General features: G+C 37.4%; 1 protein-coding gene across 5 annotated transcripts in view; it reads right to left on the bottom strand.

Moving 5' to 3' along the window:
* Elp4 (elongator acetyltransferase complex subunit 4) overlaps positions 1-27,337 on the bottom strand; it is a 201,508-nt gene that overhangs the window by 149,716 nt on the left and 24,455 nt on the right. For all 5 annotated transcript variants that reach the window (XM_087911339.1, XM_085696733.2, XM_085696736.2 and 2 more), the window contains exons 3-4: positions 21,173-21,294; positions 5,818-5,946 (exon numbers count right to left, since the gene is read on the bottom strand). In XM_087911339.1, coding sequence (XP_087767465.1) covers positions 5,818-5,946; positions 21,173-21,294 — 251 coding nt within the window. The remainder of the gene's footprint in view (positions 1-5,817; positions 5,947-21,172; positions 21,295-27,337) is intronic.

Genomic DNA, 27,337 nt, shown 5'->3' with positions numbered 1-27,337 from the left:
GGTTAGAGAGAAGGGAGTAGGGGAGGAATGGGGAAAACTCGGGGGACTGAGATGGGGGGAGGGAGGAAGGATGGATATGGGATCAGGGAAGAATATATCTCAACTAAGGGAGTCATTTTAGGTTTTACAAGAGACTTGATTATAAATGGGATCCCAGGTCCAACGAGAGATCCCCGGATTGTTCTCTGGACAGAGGAGAGGGTGCCTGAACCGCCTTGGCCCATAACCATACTGATGTATATTTTGCTCATCACCTTAGATCCTTCATCCGACGACGGATGGCGATACAGACGGAGACCCACATTGAAGCACCGGACTGAGCCCCCCATGGTCCAAATGAGGGGCAGAAGGAGGAAGAACATGAAAAAAAACTCAGGACCGCGAGGGGTGCGATCACCCACCGATACAAGGGGACTGATCTAATGAGAGTTCACCAAGGCCAGTTGGACTGGGACTGAACGAGCATGTGATCCAATCTGATTTTCTGAATGTGGCTGGCCCGGAGCCTTTCTGAAAAGCCACTGACAATGACACTGGGACTTGTTTCCTCTGCATATACTGGATTTTTGGGATCCAGTCTGTTTGGATACTTACCTTCCTGGACCTGGAGGGAGGGGGGAGGAACTTGAACTTCCCACAGGGCTGGAAGCCCTGACTGCTCTTAGGGATGGAGAGGGAGGAGGAGGGGGAGGGGGGAGGGGGAGGGTGTTGGGAGGAGGGGCGGAAATGGAAACTTTCATAATTTAATAAACTTTGAATAAATAAATAAATAAATAAATAAACAGAAGGAAAAAAAACCCATATGATCATTACATTAGATGCTGAAAGAACATTTGACAAAATTCAACACCACTTTATGATAAAGGTCTTGGAGAGACTAGGGATACAAGAGTCATTCCTAAATATAATAAAAGCAATATACAGCAAGTCTACAGCAAACATTAAATAAATGGAGAGAAACTCAAAGCCATCCCACTAAAATCAAGAACAAGACAAGGCTGTCCACTCTCTCCATACCTCTTCAATACAGTGCTTGAAGTTCTAGCAATAGCAATTAGACAGCATAAGGAGATCAAGGGGATCCAAATTGAAAAGGAAGAAATCGAACTTTCATTATTTGCAGATGATATGATAGTGTACATAAGCGACCCCAAAAACTCTACCAAAGAATTCCTACAGCTGATAAACACCTTTAGTAATGTGGCAGGATACAAGATCAACTCCAAAAAAAATCAGCTGCCCTCCTATACACAAAGAACAAAGAAACAGAGAGGGAAATGAGAGGAACATCGCCTATCACAATAGCCACAAAAAACATAAACTATCTTGGGGTAACTCTAACCAAGGAAGTGAAAGATCTATTTGACAAGAACTTTAAGGCTTTGAAGAAAGAAATTGAAGAGGATACCAGAAAATGGAAGGATCTCCCCTGCTCTTGGATTGGGAAGATCAACTTAGTAAAAATGACAATTCTACCAAAAGCAATCTATAGATTCAATGCAATTCCCATCAAAATCCCAACAAAATTCTTCACAGAACTTGAGAGAACAATAATCAACTTTATATGGAAAAACAAAAAAACCCAGGATAGACAAAACTATCGTATATAATAAAAGTACTTCCGGAGGCATTACCATCGCTGACTTCAAGCTCTATTACAGAGTTACAGTAATGAAAACTGCTTGGTATTGGCACAAAAACAGAAATGTTGACCAATGGAATCGAATCAAAGACCCAGATATTAATCCACAAACCTATGAACACCTGATTTTCAACAAAGGAAAAGGAGCTAAAAGTTTACAATGGAAGAAAGAAAGCATCTTTAACAAGTGGTGCTGGCATAACTGGATGTCAACCTGTAGAAGAATGAAAATAGATCCATATCTATCACCATGCACAAAACTCATGTCCAGATGGATTTAAGACCTCAGTATTAATCTGACCACACTGAACCTGATAGAAGAGAAAGTGGGAAGTAGTCTACAACACATGGGCACAGGAGAACACTTCTTATGTAGAACCCCAGCAGCACAGACAATAAGAGCAACAATGAATAAATGGGACCTCCTGAAACTAAGAAGATTCTGTAAAGCAAAGGACACTGTCAGTAAGACAAAAAGGCAACCAACTGATTGGGAGAAGATCTTCACCAACCCCTCATCAGACAAAGGTCTGATCCCCAAAATATATAAAGACCTCAAGAAACTAGACATTAAAACTCTAATTAACCCAATTAAAAAATGGGGTACTGAACTGAACAGAGAATATTCAACAGAAGAAATTCAAATGGCCAAAAGACACTTAAGGTCATGCTCAACCTCCTTAGTGATCAGGGAAACTCAAATCAAAACAACTTTGAGATACCATCTTACACCTGTCAGAATGGCTAAAATCAAAAATACCAATGGTAGCCTATGCTGGAGAGGATATGGAGACAGGGGAATACTCATCCATTGTTAGTGGGAAGGCAAACTTATGCAATCACTTTGGAAATCAGCGTGGTGTTTTCTCAGGAAACTGGGAGTCAACCTTCCTCAGGACCCAGCAATTCCACTCTTGGGAACATACCCAAGAGATGTCCAATCATATTACAAAAGCATTTGTTCAACTATGTTCATAGCAGCACCATTTGTAACAGCCAGAACCTGGAAACAACCTAGGTGCCCCTCAATAGAAGAATGGATAAAGAAGGTGTGGAACATATACACATTAGAGTTTTACTCAGCAGTAAAAAACAATGACACCTTGAATTTTGCATGCATATGCATGGAAATAGAAAACACTTTACTGAGTGAGATAACCCAGATCCAAAAAGATGAATATGGTATGTACTCACTCATAAGTGGATTCTAGCCATGAATAAAGGACATTGAACCTATAATTCATGATTCTAGAGAAGCTAAATAAGAAGGTGAACCCAAAGAAAATCATATAGTTATCCTCCTGGATATTGGAAGTAGACAAGATTGCCAGGCAAACGTTGGGTACATGGGGGTGGGAGTAGGGTGGGTGTAAGGAGAGATGGGGAGGGAGAAGGAAGAAGGGGAGGATTGGGGACAGCTTGGGGGAATGGGATGGTTAAGATGGAGGAAGGGTAGATATGGGAGCAGGGAAGTAGATATCTTAATTAAGGGAGCCAGTTTAGGGTTGGCAAGAGACTTGACTCTAGAAGGGTTCCCAGGTCCAAAGAGATGTCCCCAGCTTATTACTTGGGCAGCAGAGGAGAGGGTGCCTGAACTGGCCTTGTCCCATAGCCACACTGATGAATATCTTGCATATCACCATAGAATCTTCATCTGGTAATGGATGGAGATAGAGATAGAGACCCACATTAGAGTACTGGACTGAGCTCCCAAGGTCTAAATGAAGAGCAGAAGAAGGGAGAACATGAGCAAGGAAGTCAGGACTGTGAGGGGTGCATCCATCCACTGAGATTGTGGAACTGATCTAATGGGAGCTCACCAAGACCAGCTGGACTGGGACTGATGGAGCATGTGATCAAACCAAACTTTCTGAATGTGGCTGTCAATGAGGGCTGACTGAGAAGCCAAGGACAATGGCACTGGGTTTTGATTCTACTGCACGGACTGGCTTTGTGGGAGCCTAGTTTGTTTGGATTCTCACCTTCCTAGACCTGGATAGAGGAGGGAGGACCTTGGACTTCCCATGGGACAGGGAACCCTGACTGCTCTTAGGACTGGAGAGGGAAGGAGAGTGGCGGGAGTGGGAGGGAAATGGAAGGTGGGGAGGAGGTGGAAATTTTTAATAAATAAATAAATTAATTTAAAAAAAGAGAGTAGGCAGAGTAAAGGAGATGCCATACAGCTACAGGAGAAGACAGACGCCAGAACCTTACCGGTAGGCCATAGACTTGTGGTGATACACAGATTAATAGAAATGGGTTAATTCAAGATGTAAGAGGTAGCTAGAAATACAGTTGAGTCATTGGCTAAACAGTGATGTAATTAATATAGTTTCTGTGTGATTATTTAGGTTTGGGAGGAGAGGAAACGAATGAGCAGTCTCCAGTTATTGTGTCTCCTGGGTGATTCTAAATTTAGTTCAAGTTAACATTGAAAGTTAATCACTATAAATCCAATTGTACTGGATAGATTTATGCTAACTTGACACCAACTAGAGTCATCAGAGAGGAGGGAGTTTCAACTGATAAAAGAGCTTCATAAAATCCAGCTGTAAGGCATTTTCTTAATTACTAATCAATGGGGGAGGGCTGATGTTTAAACACAAAAAGAGGAAATGATGCAGGTGGGCCTTCTGCCTATATGTTACTTTCATTGAACAGATAAAGAAACTGTCTAGGCCTTTTGATAGGCGAACACTTAGATAGGCAGAGTAGACAGAACAGAATGCTGGGAGAAAGAAAGCAGAGTTAGGCAGATGCCATGAAGCTCCAGTCAGAGATGGACATAGGTTAGAATCTTCCCGGTAAGCCACAATTCCGGAGTGATACACAGATTACTAGATATGGGTTAATCAAGATGTGAGAGTTACCCAGCAAGAGGCTGGAGATAATGGGCCAGGCAGTATTTAAAAGAATAAAGTTTCCACGTAATTATTTTGGGTAAAGCTAGCCAGGCGGCTCCTTTTATAACAGAGGGCCAAGCCCATTGTGGGTGATGCCATCCCTGGACTGGAGGTCCTGGGTTCTATAAGAAGGTAGGCTGAGCAAGCCAGTAAGAAGTACTCCTCCCTCCATGGCCTCTTCATCAGTTCCTACCTCCAGGTACCTGTCCTCACTGCTTTTGATAATAAACTGTTAAATAGAACTGTGAGTGAAATAAACCCTTTCCTCCTCAAGTTGCTTTGGTCATGGTGTCTCATCACAATAGTAACCCTAACTAAGACACCATCTCTTAACAACTTCACAGCCAAACACATCATTTAAAACTATAATGTTCTGGGCTGGAGAGATGGCTCAGAGGTTAAGAGCAATGACTGCCCTTCCAGACTTCCAAAGGTCCTGAGTTCAATTCCCTGCAACCACATGGTGGCTCACAACCATCTGTTATGAGATCTGATACCCTCTACTGGCCTGCAGGCATACATGCAGGCAGAATGCTGTTTACATAATAAATAAATAAATCTTAAAAAAAAAACCCAAAAAACTATAATGTTCTATTTCTGGCTCAAGTCTCATGTTTACTGCAAAATACATTTATAATATCAATATGAGTTCCAAAATAGCAAAGTTCTAAATATTACTCAGGAACACAATGTACAAAAGTCCTTCTAAAATTCTAGACAATCTCTTTAGGACTATTCAAGGGACTTCCTACATAGTCATCCTTGGCTAAACAGCAAGTCCAAGTAGGCCCTGAACTACACAGGACACTTGTCAGAGAGAAAAAAGGGAAGAAAGTAGAGAAGGAGTAAGGAATGAAGGAGAGAAAGAAAGGAAAGAAAGAAAATGAGAAAGGAGAGAAAGAAAGGTGAGAAAGGAGAGAAAGAAGGATGAGAGAGAAAGAAAGGAGAGAAAGAAAGGAAAGACTGTCTAAATTATTCTGTTAGTGATTGCTGAATCAATAAGCTTCAGATTTAGTGAAAAATACTATCTCAAAGTAAGGTTACTTGGAAGACACGTAACACTGGCCTCTATGAACAGACACACACGAAAGAAAACAACTTCTATCTTGTATATTTCTAAAATACAATGGCACAAAATAATATTCCCATTTCAAAATGAAAAAGTAGACCAAGGCCACAAGACCCAAAGTGTAGGAGGGCAAACAAGAGAGGTTCTACAAAGTGAAAAGAAGAGCATTACAAACTCTAGAGGTAGTTTACATGCTGACTTGCCTGCATCTTGGGCAGTAACTGGTATCTCCAGGCTATTTTCATGCTAACATCTGCTTCTGGTGTTTTAGGGTTATGTATATCTTCAATCTCCTTTTTACCATTATCATCAAGTAGTGGTGCAGGGAGTTCCTAAGAAAACAGAACGATACATTATGACATCAATGTTAAATATGATAATTTCTCGATCCATAATGACAGTAATGCTAGAATTTTCCAAGCATTAAAGAAACATGGGTGTCATGCAATTTATTTAAGCATAAACAGAATGATTTAGAGATTTTCTCCCTCCCTTTCTCCCTCTTTCGTTTCTTCATTTCTCGTAAGTGTCTTGTGTAGTTCAGAGCATACTTGAACTTGTTATGTAGTCAAGGATGACTAGGAACCTCTCTCCCCCATTTTAATCTCGCAAGTGCTAGGATGACTAGTGCTCACAATCACGTCCAGTTTATGTGGGGCAGAGGATTGAATTCAGGGATCTGTGTATGCTGGAAAGCATTCTACCAATTGAGCTCTATCTCTTGGCCTTAATGTAGACAATTATAAAGCAGAACGGGGGAATAATGTCAGATATGAAGATTAATGTTCTTTAGTGAAGTATAAAACACTTGAATTTCTATATTAACAAAAATCAATTACTATTTTAGCAAGAAGCAAAGTATATACTAAATAATTATACAGTTAAGCAAAGTATGAAATTGGTACTTATGTCTATTGTTGTGTTCGCCATGAGATAAAATACATCCTTGTAGAATCTTCTCACTGGTTTTTTAACTCAATAATTCAAAAGACTTTTTTCATTGAAATAATGGATGAAATAACAGTGGAGACTAAAGACATATTTTCCCAATATCAAATTGCTGGCTTCTACACCTGCAAGTTTATTTTACTTTTTAAACAATGAAAATAGAATTTAAAATCTTGTATTAATTATAGAAGTCCGCCCCCATCTTAATAGAGATGAAGGAGGAGCGGATGGGTAAGGGAGTAAATGGGAAAGGGGAGGGGCCTAGAGGAGAAGAGGGAGGGGAAATTAGTTGGTATGAAAAAGGAATAAAAATATATTATTTAAATAAAATTTTTAAATGACTAAACCAAAAAAAGAAAACTATAAAAATATAAAGACACTGAATCCCAATTTATTATTTTATAAGGTGACTTACTGAGTAGCTACAAAAGAAACTTTAAAATTATTTGTTATGTGATATAATTAAAAACAACATTTTGTAAGGGAGAAAAGTATGTCATGATTTTTTTTATTTTTTATTAACCAGAATCACAAATGACATGAATTTACCTTAGCGAATATAATTATATTTAAAGCTTATCTAAATTGCAATTTTTACTTTCAAGGTCAAAAACGCCTTCTTTCCTCTGGGACTAGGAAGGACAGGTTCACATTATGTTCTCCATAGCTAAGGCTGGCTGCAAACTTACTAACCTCTCTTCTCTGCCTCAAGACTGATGGGACTATAGACATATACCATGAGGCTCAGCTTATATGATTTATTTTTTTTCTTTATGGTATTTATTTATTTATTTTTCTTTATCTGTTTATAAAAATTTCCACTTCCTCCCCTCCTCCCCATACCCTCCCATTCTCCCCACTCCCTCTCCTCCTACCCCCCACTCCCTCCCCTCCTTCCTCTCCAGTCCTAAGAGCAGTCAGGGTTTCCTGCCCTGTGGGAAGTTCAAGTTCCTTCCCTCTCCCTCCAGGTCTAGGAAGGTGAGCATCCAAACAGACTAGGATCCCAGAAAGCTAGTACATGCAGACAAAACAAGACCCAATGCCACTGACAATGACTTCTCAGTCAGCCCCCATGTCAGCCACATTTAGAGACTCCGGTTTGATCACATGCTCGTTCAGTCCCTGTCCAGCTGGCCTTGGTGAGCTCTCATTCGATCACTCCCCTTGTATCCGAGGGTGAACGCATCTCACAGGGTTCTGATTTCCTTTTTCATGATCTCTCTCCTCCTGCTCCTCATTTGGACCTTGGGGGCTCAGTCCAGTGCTCCAATGTGGGTCTCCGTCTCTATTTCCATCTATCGTCAGATGAAGGTTCCCTTTAGTCCTGCCTTTCTTGCTCACGTTCTCCCTCCTTCTGCTTCTCATTTGGACCTAGGGAGTTAAGTCCAGTGTTCCAATATGTGCCTCTATCTCTATCTCCATCCATCGCCCGATGAAGGATCTATGGTGATATACACTATTTGTAATAGCCAGAACCTGGAAACAACCTAGGTGCCCCGCAATAGAAGAATAGTTAAAAAAGGTGTGGAACATATACACATTAGAGTTTTACTCAGCGGTAAAAAACAATGACATCTTGAATTTTGCATGCAAATGGATGGAAATAGAAAATGCTTTACTGAGTGAGGTAACCCAGACCCAAAAAGAGGAAAATGGTATGTATTCACTCATAAGTGGATTCTAGCCATAGTTAAAGGTCTTTGAGCCTATAATTCGTGATCCTAGAGAAGCTAAATAAGAAGGTGAACTTGAAGAAAATCTTAGTTATCCTCTTGGATATTGGAAGTAGACAAGATTGCCAGGCAAACTTGGGTGCAGGGGGGGTGGGGTGGGGGGTGGAAGTAGGGGAGATGGTTAGAGAGAAGGGAGAGGGGAGGAAGGATGGATATGGGACTAGGGAAGTATATATCTCAACTAAGGGAGCCATTTTAGGGTTTGCAAGAGTCTTGATTCTGGAGGGGTTCCCAGGCCCAAGGAGAGGTCCCCAGATTGTTCCCTGGGCAGCAGAGAAGAGCGTACCTGAACTGGCCCTGGTCCATAACCATACTGATGAATATTTTGTATAGCTTATATGATTTAAAATTAACAAAAATCAATACTTTAAAGTCTATAATCCATTGGTTTTTAATCTTTCAAAATTGTGCAGTTCTCACCATTACATAAGATTTCTGTTACTGTGACAAACACCTGGATGAAACAAGATAAAATGTGGAAGGATTTATTTTGGTTTATAGTTTCAGAGACAAAGTCCATAGTCATCTCACTGAATTGTTTCCAGGCCCATTGTTAGACAAAAATGTGTAAGAGTGTGGAAGAGGAGAACTTCCCATCTCAGGATAACCGGATGCAGATACAGACAAGTATGAAAAGAAGGATACAAAGCCATGATATTCCTGTCAAAGGCCAGCCTCCAAAGAACAATCTCCTCTAATTAATCCCACGTTTCACAATTCCACCATTTCTCAATAGCCTATTCATAGTCTGAATCTTACAATAGATTAACCCATTGATATGTCACAGCCTTCATGATCTAATCATCTCTGGAAACGTTCTTACTGCCAAACTCAGTGAGTGCTGTGCTGTACAAATCTCCCAGGTGGCTCACTGCAACCAAATTAAAAACAGAGATTAAACATCACAACCACTATCCAACTTCTTCACCATTCTGTATCCAATGCATATTCAAGAGCTAGTGTTAACTACCAATGTTTCTGTTCTATGAATTTGGCTTTTCTGGACATTTTATACAGAGTGATAAAAAATTTTAAGTCTGGTTTCTTTCACTTAACATGCTTATTTATGTTGCAACATACATCAGAACTTCATTTCTTTTCATCAGTAAATATTATATTATATACAATTACTGAATTTTGTTTACCCATTTACTGGATCTTTTCTACCTTTGAATGTTATATTACTATGAATATTCAAAAGAATTTTATTATTTTTTAAATTTGAAAAGTGATATACTTGGGTATTTCAAACACTTGTGGTAAACATTTTTGGTCTTAAGAAATCAGGTACAGTTTCATATGACATTGACTTAAATCAATAAAAAATGCATTCACTGTTTTGAATAACAATGATATGATGCCTGGCTACAGAACTGGATAGAATCTTACCCCACATGCATTCTGGGAAAATATAATCAGAGTCAAAACAAACACAACTCATTTCACTGGGATCTGGACAAATGTCCTAAACAGAAGCCAGAAGCTGATATTATTTCTAATGCAGCTGAGGACATGAAATGAGGTTAATGACAGTATATTTTCTTGTCGTGCCCATTTAAGAGATATGAGTTCTTGGACAGGTGGTGACACTCACACTTTCTTTGTCACACAAGACCCTTAGCACCATGAGCTACTACAGACGCAGTGGTGACTGGAGTTTTGACACTGGCTCAGGTTTTGTGGAGTTGCATTAACTTCCAAAAGGTGCTGTGGCTCTGGCTCTGCACTGCTTCTGTCTCTAGAGGTTAATGAAATGGCTGATGGTACCCATTTCACTACAGAGGAAATAAATTCACCAGTTTACAAGAATTCTTTTGTGTCTGAATTACTAGTTATAGGATAACCCTAACAATTACCCATTTGAAGAAAAAGTAGAATGTTTCCTGAAGTAACCACACAATTTATCATCTGATCAATAATCTATAAGAATTTCATTTTTGCTACATTCTCAACAACACTTATTTTCCTTCGTTAAAATTTATACTAATATGAATGAAATGGTATTTAGTATAGTTTGAGTTTGCATTGTATTTCATGGGTGACAATGATGTTCAGTCTTGTATTATGTACTGGGTATGGGCATTGCATGATTTCCTTTGAACACATGTATCATGTTCTTCCCACCTTCCAGCTTCCTTCTTTTCCTCCCTGCTTCTTTCCTTTCTTCCTGATCTTGTTGCTTCCTAAGATGGCCTTGACCTCTCTATTCTATTTCAACCTCACTGAGCTGAAATGAAAGACATTACCCTGGCTTTTTACTTATCTTCTGCATGTTGGGGATTGTAGGTGTGCCTTGTACATAAGATAAGCTCTTTGGCACTGAACTGAATTCCCTTTCTTTTTTGGTTGTTTATTTTTTCATATTTAGTAGTAATGAATTTCTCTGTTTATTCAGGACTGTAGATGATTAACTTCTTACTGTAGACTTTTAGATTTTACATTTAGATCTTTGATACTGTTGAGCCATTTTTCTAGCCCCTCAAATAAATTTTATACATGATTTGAGTTAGGAGTTCTTAAATTATTACAAGACTAAATTATTATTATTATTAAAACTATTATTAAGTATCAACCATGAACTAAATTGTAGTCTAGGTTTTGAGGCTATAACAATAAACTTAGGAACAATAAGAGAATACACACATAGTGCTTACCTTATTGCAGACTCTATTCTAAGTGTTGTAGACACTTCAATTGATTGTCATATCAAGCTTAGGAAGTATTATTATGACATCCCTTTGTGGTGGTCTGAATGAGACATACCCACCATAGGCTAAACATCTACTCCCTAGCTGGCAGAGCTATTTGGGAGAGGTTTGGAGGTATGGAATTACTGGAAGAAGTACATCATTGAGGGCAGGCTCTGAGGTTTTCAAAGCCTTAGGGCATGCCCAATGTGCTCTCTTGCTACATATGCGTGTGGATTATGATATAAGCTTGCAGCATCCCACTCTAATGTCATGCCTTTCCTGCCATTACAAACTCTTAACTCTAAGCACTTGTGAACTAGTCCATTTATGATTCATGATATCTCTTAACATTCTTCTAATCATTTGTGAAACTCTAGTTTGTGAATCTTGCTATTCAATACAATTCTTCAACATTTCATCTGGGAGTCCATAAAAGGAACACCAGGGAAAGAGTATCAATATTGTATTAAAAGAAATGTTCCATTGATATTTTTTTTGAGGAAATCAATAAAGTATCTAGATCCAAATCTGGGTGCGAAAGTGAAACATCTTTTAAGATATAGAATATTTCCCAGACCCCAAGTGTTTAAGTGCTTGCCAAAGACCTACTTTTTAATTTTAATTTTTGTGCATGATCAGGCCATGGATTCAGGTCTTCTGCTTTCTGCCATTCTTTTCTCTACTATGCCACACTCCTGAGAGTCTTCCCAAGTAACTCTGGGACTGCCACACCCGTAAGTTCTAGTTATTGGTGCCTAATATTTATGGTGAATTAGATGAGCTAAATTTTAATGTCTCTCTCTAACTAAATAAAGCATAGTATCATCAGTGCTCTGAATGACAGAAAGGAGAGAATTGTGAATTGTATACGACAGAAAAGACCACGGATGTGGATGTCAGTGACTGCTGGTCAGAGGATGGAAAACAGTATTCTAGGTGAGAAGTTTGTTAATGTGTTCATCTGTGTTCACCTTCTCTTCAGACATGTAAATGTGGAATTTAAAACAAGAGTAGGAAGAATTTCAGTACAAATGAAAAAGACTGGAAATAAAAAGACATGTTCTAGCCAAGTTTACTGGTACTGCTTTCTCATTTCTCTGTACTGGCACAAAAATCAACGATGCAACTTCAGATTAAGTGCATCTGAGTTCAGAGTATATGTGTGTGTATATATAATCAATAAATAAATCTTAAAAAATGGGATAGAAGTAAAAGTCACAGGTTGAATGTAGTATAATAAAACTATGGGTTAATTTAAGTTACAAGAGCTAGTTAGAAACAAGCCTAAACTATTGGTAAAGGTTTCATAATTAATAATAAGTTTCTGTGTGATAATTTAGGAGCTAACTGGTGGAACAGAGAAAGGCTAGTTACAAATAGCATCGAATGTCTGGCCATGTATATCCACATAAGATCTGAGAAAGCTTGAAAATAAGTTCTAAACACACAAAAATGGAGCCAAATAGTCTCATGTCTCTCATACCAGCTGTGGCACATGTCTTTCAGCAGCTGTCTGCATACTTGAGCCACCAGTGTGCCATGACATAAGCCCAGTGGTGGGTTTAAGGTTTTGTTCATGTAGACAAAAGGTTACAGATTTGCAGCAAAGCATGTTCAGATTGAAACAAAACAAAACAAAACCTCTTAAACAGATTACAGTGTGTTTAACAGGAAAAAAATGTTTAAAAATTATGAAGTAAAGCCTTTAAAAAGAGAGTAAAGTATTTTTTTTTAAAAAACCCATACAAAGATGGAAAAACACAGGGAGTCTGGATCCTGTATGATATCTTGTTAACTTTGAATTCGATCTATGACCCTAGGTGGTGTGTTTTTCTCTCCTTTCATGGCGTAACTTATAGGACCATGTTATTGTGGGACAATGAGTATTATATTTTACTTTAAATGGTTCTAGTTTTCAGAATGTAATTATTAAGTGTTCTGAAAGTGAGAACTGAATACCCATTTCTTTTGAAAAAAAAAGAATTATATTAAATATTCCTAATTTGGCCAATGCATGGCTTCTTTTCAAGCATGATAAAGGGTTACATAACTGTTCCAATAACTTAGCTATTTTTTTGTGTCCACATAACAGCATCTAAGTTGTCACAACCATTCGTCTTAATGGGTTCAAAATAAATTATTAATAGTCTAGGAATGTAGCTCACTTGGTGGGGTGCTTGCTTAGCAAGTATGAAGCCCTGGGTTCTACCTCCAGTATAATAAAACTAGGTGTGGAGGTATATACCTGTAATCCCAGTGCTCTGAGGTGGAGAAAGAAGATAAAAGGTAAAAATCATTCTTAGAGACATAACAAGCTGTAGGGAAGCCTGAGATGTGAGTTCTTGCCTCAAAAATAAAATAAAAAATTGGATGCAAATTTAGGGCTGGAACAAATGCTTTAGGTTTTAGAAAGCAATCCCTCAGATTGCTCATATTCATTTTAGGCTTCTAGAATACCATTATCTTCCTGTCTTAAAAGCCTAAGTGACTCGCAGAAGATCTCCCAGCTGGCTAAGAAATAAGAGAAATAGAAATCTACACTCAGATTCTAAATAAATTTCACCATCTGGATGATAAACATCACAGGCATCTAACTCTGCTGCTGTCAAAATTTTGTGTGTAGGTAGAAACATTTGAGTCAGACCCATGTTCCTGCCACAGCAGCAGTGTTTCCCAGCAGTACAGGCTCATTTTCCTTCACAGCTCTGCTTTCATCTTTCCCTTTCACTTCCTTACTGGAAAGCCAGTCCATGCCATCGTCAAAAGCTGGCTACAAATGTAGGTCACTGGCAGCAGTGCTGCACTCTTGCACGTCATTCTCTTAGTTTTCAGTGTGCTACAGAAGCTCCAAGTGTGGCTGCCAAGGGAGGGCCTGGAATTCTAACTAAGCTCTCCCAGTAGCCAGGGGCTGTGGTACAGTTACCCTGGGGGTCAAACAACACAATTATAGCTCAACAGGCACATCAGAGTATTAAGCACTAAAAAACATAGATGGCTGATGATTTCAGAAGAAATAAAATGCTGACCTAGACATGGTGCAAACATTGTAATTTTGACCTCTGCCTGCAAAGCAATATTTACTATCTGTAAAACTGATATGGATAAAATATATAAGTATAATGGTTTTAAGCAAATATAATAAAAGGTATAATTTATAAGATTAAAAATGCATGGGAAAATAGTATTAATAAAGTATTGAGCATTGACTTTAAAAGTGAAATGATACAAAGGTCCCATATAAATTTTAAGTATTTGTAATATAATATTTTGCTTTCATTCTGTTCTGAATCATTGCAACAAAAATTGCAGATAAGTAAGATAAGCATGTTGAAGGATATATTTGGCTCTTTTTTTCCTTAAAATTCTTTTGGTCATTTTCTAGCAGAATAATGATGTTTGGATCTGAGGTATTTTGTATTCTTTCCACTCGGTGCTGCAGTGGAATGGAACAGAGCACAGATCCTCTATAGTGCCGCACGTTCCAACTGTCTTCTGAGTCATGAAACAAATAGATGGTGAATAGCAGCTTTTAAAATCTAAACACCAAGCTACCAGAAGGAAAAAAAACTGTAATAATTCAAATGCGACATTGTTAGGCAAAAATATTATTCTAATTTTTAAATAACTGTCTTTCATTTCAACTTAAACCAAAGAAATCAAATAGATTTATGATAAAATGAGTCAGACTTAAATAAATGAGCTAAATGTTCGAATAGTAATTCTAATATATACGATATTTTAAATTTATTAAGATAGTGAAGTTTACTTATTAACCTCATCAGAAAGAATTATAAAGATTTTAATGTTGCACTCTTATCATTAAACATTCTGCTGCTATGTTAATTTATCAGATGTGGCTTATTTTTAAAAAATATTACTTATTCTGTGATGTCATAGTAATGCTATTCCTTTTAAATTTTGAAAGATTAAATAAATTGAATATGAAAAACTTGACCTTAATTTGAAATCTTAACCATGAATTTAATGCTGATATGATGTTAAATATAATTGATCCTAAAGCTTTACAAAACATCAAATTAGAATGCTCCAGACAGTAGTCATATATTTGTCCTGCTAGTAGCTGCCTATCTGTCCTGATTACATATTTAAAAACAAAACTTGCCTGAAGAAGCATCCTCGTTGATGTTGAGGATAGGGAATATTGCACATAAAAAAACAAGTCAAAAATTTAATGCAACAATTTAAAGGTTTCATTCCTTCTCCAGATATTAGATACTTTATTCTACATGAAAATTACTTATCTGGCATGCCAGCACTAGCAAATATGCAAAGTTTTTTCCTTAATGCAAAATGTAACAGCATTTACTTCTGAAAATTTTCTTGAATTCCGGAGATATATCAAGAAATGACATTAAACTTATAAAAAAGGAATGTAATGTAAATATTAGCATCTTGAACTTTCAACGTGGTTTGTTTCCACTTTATTGCATAAAGAAACCTATTACCAAATATTTAAATATCTCTATATAAAAATGGAATTTTTACTCTTTTATAAAACATTCCATAGATAGTAAACTTTCTTAGGCAGTACTTATCTACTGCACTTGAGATTATCAAGAAAAATGTTTTTTAGATAAAAAGTTAAGTATAATACTTACAATGTATATTTTTTAAAGATTTAACAACTCCACAAATACTGTTCTATAGGACTTTCTAAGGGGTATAATTTCTCAAAGCGACATCTTGATGCCAGTTTCCTGAGGGAGTTCTGACTACAATAGGCATGAATATGTTCTCAAAGAATGATGGGTAAATTGCTGGGTAGTTACATAATATATCTTAGGCAGTTTACGAGGCTTATTATCTCTTACTTGTCTTTCAGTTATATAGTTTTAAGATAATTATGGTCTATAACATTCTCTTTCCCCTCTTATTCGATCAGAAATACCAGCCTTGGTTATATTTTTGAGGAATTAAAACTAAGCAATTACCACACTATTTTTCTTGTTACATATTTCTAAACATTGCTAATACCTTGGTTTTTATCATTCATTATTGAACCTTTGATAAAAATGAAATTTTAAATAAATTGATAATTGTGTTGGGCATATTGAAATTCTAAGAAAACATTACTTAGGAAAAACTACTTACTTGTATCGGTATTCAACATATCAATTTATAGTACAAAATATTTTGTTTACTTTTTTCAGAGAGATGCTAAAATATTTCTGTATTTGCGTTATGAAGTATATGAATAATTTAAATGTCTGGCACTCACACTTTCATAATCCACTATATTTTAAACATATAAAAATACTAAATGAATCATATTAAATATTCATATATTAAAACAACGCTTGCATTTTTTAGGAAAGGAGAATGTTATTTGTTTAAAATCAAATTTCCAAAGCAAACATAAGAAATATAAAATTAGATGACTGAAAATTTAGGAAATATAATTATGTGCAGGAATTTGTATTAAAATAAGTATTATAGAGTTGTATAAAATAAAAGCACACAAATTAAGTTTTAAATGACTCACTAAATAATAGTATTTTTGTAGCACAAAGTTAAACATTCATATGACTTAAAACAATTTTTGAATAGTAATCTAAATATATGATTATAGTTAAAAGCAAATAATGCTATTTCAATAAGTGGAAATAATTTTTAATTTATTTCTTCTCATTGTATGTCTGTGTACAATGCATGTGTGCAGTGCATGCCATGGAATGTATATGACGGCCAGAGGAGGACTTTGTGGAGTAGGTTTCCTCCTTCTGTCTTTGTATCGATACCAGGTTTCGACTCAGGTCACAAGGCTTAAGCAAGCACTTACCCACACTGAGTCATCTGATCCGTTTTAAAAAAGTAAATTTACTATTAAAAGAGGTAGGTAAATGGACACATGAGTCACAAAAGGTACTTAAGACCAATTTTCTTCTAGGTTTAACTACAGCATAGTCTTTCTTTTCTGTGGTAGGTAAATGTATAAAAATAAAACTGAAACTGGAAGTGTCCAACCCTTAGTAAAGTTCCATGGCTTTAGAATGGCCATTCTAACTGCACAGAAACCAAATAGAACGTACAGGGTTTAAGACCAGGCAAGTGTTTGAGTGGCTACCACAATGTTTTTATTTGAGTTCGTTACAATGAAGTCTTTTGTGGTTTTTTTCTTTTAAGTTATAGTTTCTTCTCTAAGTCCCATACATTCAATTTTATGGTCTATTGAATATATTCTTGGTAAATATTCAGTTATGGAAAACAGAACTGATGTTTAAATAAAACTTATTTATATAAATAAAACTACTTATAAAGAAAAGAATTTCAAAATGAAGTACCAAATCTTCCCGATACAAAAGTATAACTATTGCTTAAAAGCACTAGACTTTGTGGTAAAATTATAATATCTTAGATAAAAGCTCTACTTAGAAAAGAATGCATCATTAGAAGATTCCTAGCTTCAAAATACCCACTATGGCAGAGCGTAGCAGGGAATACCTGGTGCTAGATAGTGAAAGAAATAGGGAGATTCTGCTTAAAACATACAAAACTTTTGGCTGTGAGTAAATTCTGGGAGCATAGAAATTACATCTAAAAAGTGTCTCAAGTGTTCTCACTACACTAACAATGGCAGCTATGGTAGGTCATAGATGTGGGAATCATTTCACTGTGAATACACACACACACACACCTCACATTATAAACAGCGAATATACATAATTTTCACTTTTCAATTACAATTCAGTAAATCTTGGGGTAAGGGACAAAAATCAAGAAAAATGACAACTTTAAAACAAAGGAAAGGACTGGAGAGGTGGATAAGTGTTTGCAAGGCACTTGCAACTTTGGAAGAGGACTCATGTTTGGTGTCCAACATGTACATGGAGGCTCATAGCCTTCTGCAATTCCAGTTCTAGGGATGTGACACCCTCTTCTGAGCTCTGTAGGCACCAGGTCCTCACATGGTGCACAGACATACATGTAGGCAAACACTCATAGACAAAATAAAAATATATATGTTAAAAAATGGAAATAAAAAGGAAGAACTATTTAAGCTTGTCGAGAGCAAAGAATTCTTTAAGATACTAAAATTACAGTTTCAAATGTATGTGTGTATAAATATTTTAAGAGATTATTGCAAGAACCTGGCTCAAAGTAGTTGTGGAGTCAGACAAATCCCAACACCCTGCAGAGTGAGTTCTCAAGGTCTGAAGAGTCAGGTCTGCAAGCCCAAGGTCAACACAAATGAGGGGTAACGCCAATCTGAATGCTGACAGGTTGGAGTCATAGGACAACTGATGCTTCAGTTAAGTCAGAAGGCAGGAAACAGACAATGCCTGAGTTCAAGTCCAGTCACATCAATAACTCTTATGTTCAAGATAATCAATCATTTTATTCTCTTCAGGTATTCAACAGACTGGATAAAGTCCCACCATACTAGACAAAAAAAAAAAATCATATCTACCCAGCATAAAAAAATTCAATGAAGCAGAGAAGTGGAGGTGTACGCTTTTTAATTCCAGCATTCAGGAAGCAGAGGCAGGTGAATCTCTGAGTTCAAGGCTAGCCTGGTTTACAGAGTGAGTTCTAGGACAACCAGGATTACACAGAGAAATCCTGTTCCCCCCCCCCAAAAAAAAACAAAAAAAAATCCCAAATCAAACCTAAAAAAGAAACAAAAAACTCAATGTAGTTCTCATCCAAAAATATTTTCATGGTCTACCCAGAATAATCTCTGACCATGTATCTGGGTATTGTGCAGCCCAGTAAGGTCTAAAATTGAACATCAAAAAGATAATTTTATTTCCTTATAGTATTCATATATATTAAAATGCATTTATTTACCCTACTATAATATGTAGCAAAATTATATGTAAATAAAATAGAGGAAAGCTCTGCTTTCATAGGGAATATACTAAATAAACAAATACATAGGGAAATTATAAAGTCTGACCTCTATGAAAGAATCTAGTTTTAAGTTTAGTGTTATAATACCTTTATGCTTGAGTAGAGTAGTTTATTGCTGTCACTGCCTAGTGTTAGAAATTAATATTTTATCCTCTCATTTTCTTATAAATAATGATATACTTTAGGTCTGGAGTTTGCTCCTATGTTTTAAAGGCTTGGTTACCATGCTATTATTGTAGTATCAGGTGTTATGAAACTTTTAGGAGATGAGAGCCTCTTGGAAGGAAGGTAGCTGCTCAGGTGAGCAGTGAAATGGCCTTCAAAGACATCCTGGGACTCTGGTCTCTGTTCCCTTTCACTCTTTGCTCTCAGAGACCATGAGATGAGCACAAATCATTTATCTCCCCATGATGCTCTGTCACAAGGCCAAAGCAATGAGGCCAAGGGATCATGGACTTCTGTCTCTAAAACCACAAGGCAAACTAAAACCACAAATACAAAAAAATTAACCCTTCAACTTAAAAAAAAGTACTTTATTTACATGCATGTGTATGTACCTGTCTGCATGGATTTATGTATACCAAGTATATGCAGGTGTCCAAGGAAGCTAGAAGAGGGTATCGAACATCCCGGAATGTGAGCCTTCGGCTCTGGGGGCTGCTAACCAAATCTCTGTCTTCTCCAGGAGCACTAAGTACTCATAACCACTAAACCATCTCTCCAGCAACTTCCATGTTTTTAAGGTAGATCATCCCAAGAAATGTATCATAGATATCGAAAGCTAATTAATACAAATGACATGCATCTGAAATTTCCATGACTATGTGCTAAAAGGAAAATTCATTAAGATCATGAACTCTATTCAAATAATGGCTTAAACTGCAGTTCAGTTCTAGAAAAAGGAATTAAATAATCTACAAGTCAGAATTATTCTCTAAAAAAATTCTTGCCATAAGAAAAGATACATCATGCATTTTATCATTATTGCTTTTTACTTAGAAAGAGTTACTTCTGGTATTCTCAAAAGAAAAGGCTATCAAAAAACAAATATTTTTAATTCTGTACCCTCTGATTTCTGTCTTTGTCCTTTCATTGACACACTTCCAGACACCTGAAGATAATTTTTTTAGCTATCTTTTTCACAGTTCTCTTATTATAGTGATACAATGAACAATACCAACTACATAAAACAATGCTGTATGAATATTTAAATTTCTTTATGTAGGTTTAGAATACAATTTTGGCTTTATCTTTGCAGTAAAAATGCCAAGTATTTTAATGACTTGGACCAGCTTACTTCTGCGTATGTTAAATAAAATCGTAAAGCAGGGTCATGCATGGCAGTGCACACCTTTAATCCCAGCACTCGGGAAACAGTGGCATGTGGATCTCTTTAAGTTCAATATCAGACTTGAAGCCAGCAAGTTTCAGGACAGCCAGTGCTACATAATAGAAAGACGCTGTCTCAAAAAACTGAAACCCAAAGAAATAAACAACATAAAGTAGTAAAAACATCAGAATACAAAAAATGTCATTTTTATTTATTTGCTTTACCACATTGTACTTATTTCTTATACTTTTTTTTAAGAAGTGAAAATCATCATGGTGACATTGTTTTGCAGACTTCTGCAAGGCTTGCCTCTGAAAAAGCTGCCTGAGCATAGTAGTAGTTAGGATGAAAAAAAGATGATTTTTGTCCAACTGAGAAAGCCAATTAACAGTAAAAGACTAGAGTATGTTTCCCTCCATTTTCAGTGAGCAATGGAAACTGAGTCTTTATTGTTGCTGTTTTGTTATTAAACATGATTAATGTCAGGTCCAATAATTGGTTTTCAGTTTTAAATAGTTCATTAACATTTTTTTACTTCTGATTAAAAGAAAATTCTTTAATAACATTAATTTAAAACCGAATTCTGCTTAAAAAATGATGCTTTTCATTTAGACAAAATAGAAACAACATCCCCCACATATATCCTGATATAGTAATGAGTGCCTACAATCCCAGCACTCAAGAAGATGAGAGAGCAAATTCTAAGCTCAAAGCTAACTTGGGTTACATAGTAGAAAAAAAACCAAACCAAACAATCAGAAAAAGAGTCAGGCATGGTGATTCAGGCCTGCAATTCCATCATACCAGAGTCTGACACAGGGCTGCTGTTAGTTTGAAGCCAGTCAATCTAGAGTGAAAATATGACTCAGAAAAACAAAGGTTACCATTAATGTATTTAAACATAATTTTAAGCACATGCCTTGCTTGTACATAATTTCTTTTCATGAAGCATGCAAAATGTATGTTGAATTACTATATTCTATACCTGTAAAATGTCCGCGGGCTTTTCTCTGGCAGATGCAACCAACACAGTATGCCCATTGACGATTCCTTCTGCCAGGAAATACTTGAAGAGCAAAGGCGAATAAATATTATATTTATCTTCTTCTGCAAAAAATAAAAATAAATATTAGAATTTCAGTGTAATTATACATTTTTTACACTTTTTTCTCTTTAAAACAAGTACGTGTCTTTACTATATTTCTAGTAAAAAAGATTAAAAAAAAACAAGTACGTGATGTGAGGGAATAGATTATGTTTTCTTAATGCAGAGAAACTAAGAGAATCAAAACACAGATTTTGTAATACAGAGTTTCTTATTCCAAAGATCATTCTCCAACTACTATACCACTCTGAAAACCAAAAGAAAATTTAGGAGGTTATATTTGCTTATAAGAGTTCAAATTTAAATTATTAAAATTATTTTTATTGTTTTAGATGATAATATAATTACATTATTTCCCCTCTACCCATATACTTCTCCTTGCTCTCTTTCAAACAGATTTTAAAATTTAAAATATTTTATTTATTTTATGTGAGTAGGTGTACATGATACAGGCTACAGTTGAAGGTCAGAGGACAACTTCTAGGAGTTGGTTCTCTCCTTTCATCATGGTGGCCTCAGAAACTAGATTCAGGTTGTCAAGACTGATGGCAAGAACTTTTACCTGTCAAAATGTTCCATGAACCTGAGGTCAGAATGAGAGACAGGTAAAAGTCACATGGCAGAATATAGATTAATAAAAACATGTTAATTTAGGCTAGAAGAGCTAGTTGGGAAGAAGCCTAAGTTAAGGCCATGCTTTCATAATAAGTGTCCGTGTCGGTATTTGTGAGCTGGTGGCTCAATGAAAAGCCCAGCTACACATCACCATATAGGATGCCTGAGACCAGATAATATCCTACACTGTAGGAGGTGCAGGTATGCATGCATATGAAAATGCACACACATGTGCATATGTACATCCCTATCATAAAACTTAATCAGGTATACTAAAAGCTTAACAATAATAAGTAACAATAGAACAGAACAATTATAACCTATACTATTATAAAAGTCATGTGACAGGGCTCTGCCTGTCCAAGAATTATTGCTTCACCCCTTCTCTTAAAGGAAGCACTTCACAACTTCGTTTTAGCATATTCAAATTGAAGGATTCAATAATCTCGTTCTTTGGGGGCCATTATTAAGTAAAATTAAGGTTATCTGAATATAAGTACTACGATACTGTGACTGATGTGATAACTGTCACTGTGGTAACTGAAATGGCAATTAAGTGACTAATGGGTGAGTAGCATATTCAGTGTAACTATGATGGATAAAGGACTGAGTCCTGTCCCAGGCACATTGTGGTGGGGAAAAGAGGAGAATTCATCATGCTACTCAAAACAGAATGTGATTTAAAATGTACAAGTTGGTTATTTCTAGACTTTCTCATTTAACATTTTTGGACCATATTTGATTGGCGCTGTTTTGTGGAAGAAGAGAGAGCAGATAAGGAGCTCTACTATGACACAAACCTGAATAACTTATTACTCTACTTAAATCTTCCCAGCAGTTTCTCTTTGTGTTCCTGGTAGAAAGAAATAAATCCTTTAACCTGGACTACAGGTGAGGCCAAGACAACCTTCAGCAGACTAAAAGCACATAACTAATGACCTGCGCTCCTAGCCAATCACAACACACCAGCAGTGACCACCAGTTTCAAAAGGACAAACCAGAGACATTCCTGAGGCAGCTTAATTTCCCTAACCCTACATCCCACCCCTGACTGTTTTAGAATAAAGAGCTTCTGCATTAGACTCTCTCAGAGTCTGTCTTCTTGCCTCCGCATCTTCTCACCCTCTCTCAAGGAAACAGGGTTGCACAACAGGTAGCAGCAACAAGCCCAAAAAGCACTACACACAGGCTCTATACGTACCAGAGAGCAGAGAGAGCTTAATACATACATAAATGAAAGTGTGCGTGCTGAGTGGTGTAGTGAAATGTGCCACCATTTGCCTTTAAAAGCTATGTGACTGTAATTTAACAACTTTTCAGTAAAGAAACAAACTATGTGACTGTTATTTAACAACTTTTCAGTAAAGAAACAAACTATTTAATCAGAAAAATAAAAATATCTGCAAAGTTGAGGTCGCAGGTTAAAACACACAGTACAGCAAAGCCTTTTAGGTTTTGCTTGCAGACTTCCCTCGGCTTCTGACACTGCTGTAGGCCCACAAGACAGTTGCTGGGCACAGGGTCCTGCTGCTTCATCCAAGACTGCTGCCCAGTTTACATAAATCCATCCGATCCACAGCAATCCCCATAAAATGCTCTTCAAGGTGCCCTTGAACACCACAGTCTGTATCAGCTTCTAAGACACATAACTGCAGTTTCTCCATAGAGCCAACAGGCATCTTTGACAGTGAGGGCAACCCATAGCATCCAAGTGCCAGGAGTGTGGTATGTCTGTACTAAATATCTGTGCAATCAATGAAGGCAGAAACAACAACAACAAAAAAATCTGTCTTGCCTTGTGAATCAGCCACAAATACTGCAATTTATCTAAACAGTCTTTTTGCCCCCCCAAACCAGTCTTAAATGTGCACATATGCATATAAAAACATGTATTCTCTATATTACCTATATTTTTTCAGTACTATCAGTTAAGAAATATGCAGAATATCACCCATTTAGGGATTAGCGAAAACACCAAACTCAGCATGCTGAAAATGATAAATTTTGTGAAATAAAATTTGAAGTTCTTCAATAGCATTTGATTAATCTACTTAGTGATTTCCCAGAACACAGGGCAAGTAAACGGAAACAGGTAAAACTGCCAAAAGTACAAATGCAATTTGGCCTGAACAAATCATTTAATTTTTCGGTTCAATTCTACAGAAGGACACAAGGCCAATGACAGACAGTGTTAGTATGGAGACTTACATGAACTGAAGCATCTTCAGAAGGAAGTCCCTGAGATGGAGAAGGAGGCTAAAAGTGTGTGAAGAGAAATGTGGAATTTTAGCTGGAAGGAAAACAGCCCCAAGGGACAAGAGAGCTGTCATAAATATCTGGTGGGCTACAACACAAAACCAGAACTATACCTAGGCTTTATATCCATGTGGTAGAATAAAGCCCGGTGGGTGAGAAAAACAGGATTCCCACCCACCCACCCACCCACACAATATGAATTTCCAGCATCATTCCAATTAGGAGTTTTCTCAAGGTTATTTATGATTTTCTGTTTGTCTACTTTGCTAGACATCTATATATTCCTGTTTGTCTATGACAGTTGTGATGGTTGCTTTTACTTGTCACCTTGACATCATCTAGTCACCCAGGAAGGGCAACTCAACCAAGGGTCTGGTTAAACTGAGCAGACCTGTGGGCATGTCTATGGGGGATTTTTATGATTATGGTAACTGAGGCAGGTAGATCAGCTCACTGAGGGCAGCACCATTCCCTAGTTTGGGGTCTTGGACTATATGAGAGTGACAAAACTCGAGCTGAGCATGAATGACTTTTTTCTGTTCTGGATATGAATGTGAGATGCCAGCTTCTTCAAGTCTTTGCTGTTATGATTCTCTGTTGGTGCGGGAGAATTATCTGTACTCTCTCAAACATGTTTTAAATAAACGCTGATTGGCCAAGTAGGAGGTAGAGGTAGGTCAACCAGACAGGAAGTAGAGGCAGGGCGATGAGAACAGGAGTATTCTGGGAAGAAAGAAGCTCCCTCCGCAGTTCTGCCCAGACCACCAGAGAGGCAAGATGTAAGCTGCCCCACTGAGAAAGGTACTGAGCCATGTGGCTAACATAGATAAAAAATAATGGGCTAATGCTGTGGGAGTTCCTTCAGCTCCTTCAGCCAATCGCCGCTGAGTTACCAGCCCATTGGGGCGTGGTCTCTCTCCCTTTAAAAAAAGCAGCGGCTGTCCTCCACTCTGTCTTTGTCTTCCGGCTCCGTTTCCGGCCCCTGGACTCCTTTCCTGTTCGCGTGGAGGGGCTGTTGTCTGGGACGGTAATCTGTAAGTTTTTTCCCCTTTGAATAAATAACCATTCTATTAATCATAATTCCAAACTGGTGTGGGATTGTCTGTGACTTACGCCTTCATCTGGCGCCCCACGTTTGGTTGTAGAACCCCCCCTTCCCCCCCACTCAACTGCTTGCTACCAGCTCGGCTAGTCACGAGACCTCCCTCAGCTGCGGCCTGTGCCCTGTATGTGGAGCCAACAGTTCAATTAAACCCCACGCCTCCCAAGCTCCACAGGCTCAGGACAGTCTCTGCCTGCCTGGTTTGCTCTTTTCTGAGTTGTTTTTAAATTTCCCTTGTAAGTGCGGTGCTTTAGTGGCGTGAATCAGAACGACTCGGTCACTTGGAGGCATACGCGGCTTCCGGGTTGCTCTTTTCTACCCCTGGATTCTGGGTTTCTGGTTCCGTGTATGGAATTGATTTAATTAAACTTTCTTTCTTGAGCAACTTATATTTCCTAGTTTTTAACAAATACTAAGGCAGACACTGAAACAGGACCTGTGTAAGTCACCTTTGCAGTGGTTCTAGTCGCAACTTGGCAACAGCGCCGCCAACTAGACAAGAGGTAATATGGCAATTTTTGTTTCCAACGCCAATTTTACTGTTTTCTTTATTAATACAATGGATTATGTCATGCAAGGTTTATATGACTATGGGAATATATTAATTTACTTGTTACTAGGTTTCAGTTTTCTTTTCAATATTTTATCATTAAGAAAGATACGATTTTTACGGACTAATATTGAACAACTAGTTGAAAGGATTAAAATTATTGAAAATCAGGGGTTATCTGAACAAGTGGATACTATGATAGACAAAATTGACTCCATGTCCAAGGGTACTAGGAAGTTACCTGAAAGGGTACAGGCTGTTGAATTTGACGTTCAGACGTTACCACAAAGTTTTGATAAGGTAACAGATAGAATGAACCTCCAGAATGGGAACCAAAAAACTGATACCTTAGTGAAATTACTAGAAACACGGGTAGGTCAGGAGATTCAGGATTTAAGGGATACAATGATAAAAAGATTAGAAATGATTGAAGAAACTATTGGAGCTGGTGAACAGAGTAAGAAGGCACAAGGACAGGATACAATGCCACCACCAGCTGTTAGAACTGGCTTACCCAGGGTCCTAACAACATACCCTGTAATTTATTCTGACAAAGGGTTAACTTCCAAAGGCTCAAAGGGAGTTAAAGAAGCTAGATGGACACCAATAGCAATGAATGATTTAAAAGAAATTAAGCAAGCTGTCGTTAATTTTGGCTTGCACTCTGCATTTGTTAAGGAAATGATAAGGACTTGGGCTTCTAATGTCAGAGCTACCCCCCATGATTTCTCTCAGCTAGTGTCTGCAGTTTTAGATGATGGGCCTTCCTTGATGTTTGGAATTTATTTCAGAGAAGAATCCAAACATATGGAACAGCAAGGAAGAGCAAAAGGTGTGGAGGTTTCAAAAGATCAAATTCTTGGTGTAGGAGCATATGCTGATCCACAGGTCCAAGCTCTTTATGATGAAGAAGTGCTGTCCTTATGTCACAAAGCAGCCTTGAATGCTTTGAATAGAATACAAGATCCAGCAAAAAGGGTCGAATCATATACCAGGGTTAGGCAGGGACAGAGAGAACCCTTTACTGACTTTGTGCAAAGATTAATTAAGGCTCTGGACATAGGGGTAACAGACCCAGAAGCTAGACGAATACTTCTTGAATCTCTAGCTTTTGAAAATGCAAATACTGAATGTAAAAAGATAATTGGGCCTTTAAGATCTAGATCAGCACCAATGGAAGAATGGATACAGCATACAATGAATGTTGAGATGTTTAGCTATAATGATGAATCCTGGGTAGGAGAAGCGATTTCCAAAGCTATGAGGAGACATCAAACTACCAGGTGTTTTAATTGTGGTAAATTAGGACATCTAAAAAGGGATTGCAGGCAAAGAAATCCTAGGAATAATATCTCCTCTGGGAATGACAAAAGTAGGAGATCTCAGCCTTCAGGTATATGCAGGAGATGCGGTAAAGGCCGACATTGGTCCAATGAATGCAGGTCAACAACAGACAGACAAGGCAACCCGATACCATTGGGAAACTCCTTGAGGGGCCTCTCGCAGGCCCCCAAGCCAAAAG

Source organism: Myodes glareolus, chromosome 10, assembly GCF_982192425.1.
Source record: "Myodes glareolus chromosome 10, mMyoGla1.1, whole genome shotgun sequence".
Lineage (NCBI taxonomy): Eukaryota > Metazoa > Chordata > Mammalia > Rodentia > Cricetidae > Myodes > Myodes glareolus.
This window is presented reverse-complemented; position numbering and strand designations above follow the sequence as displayed.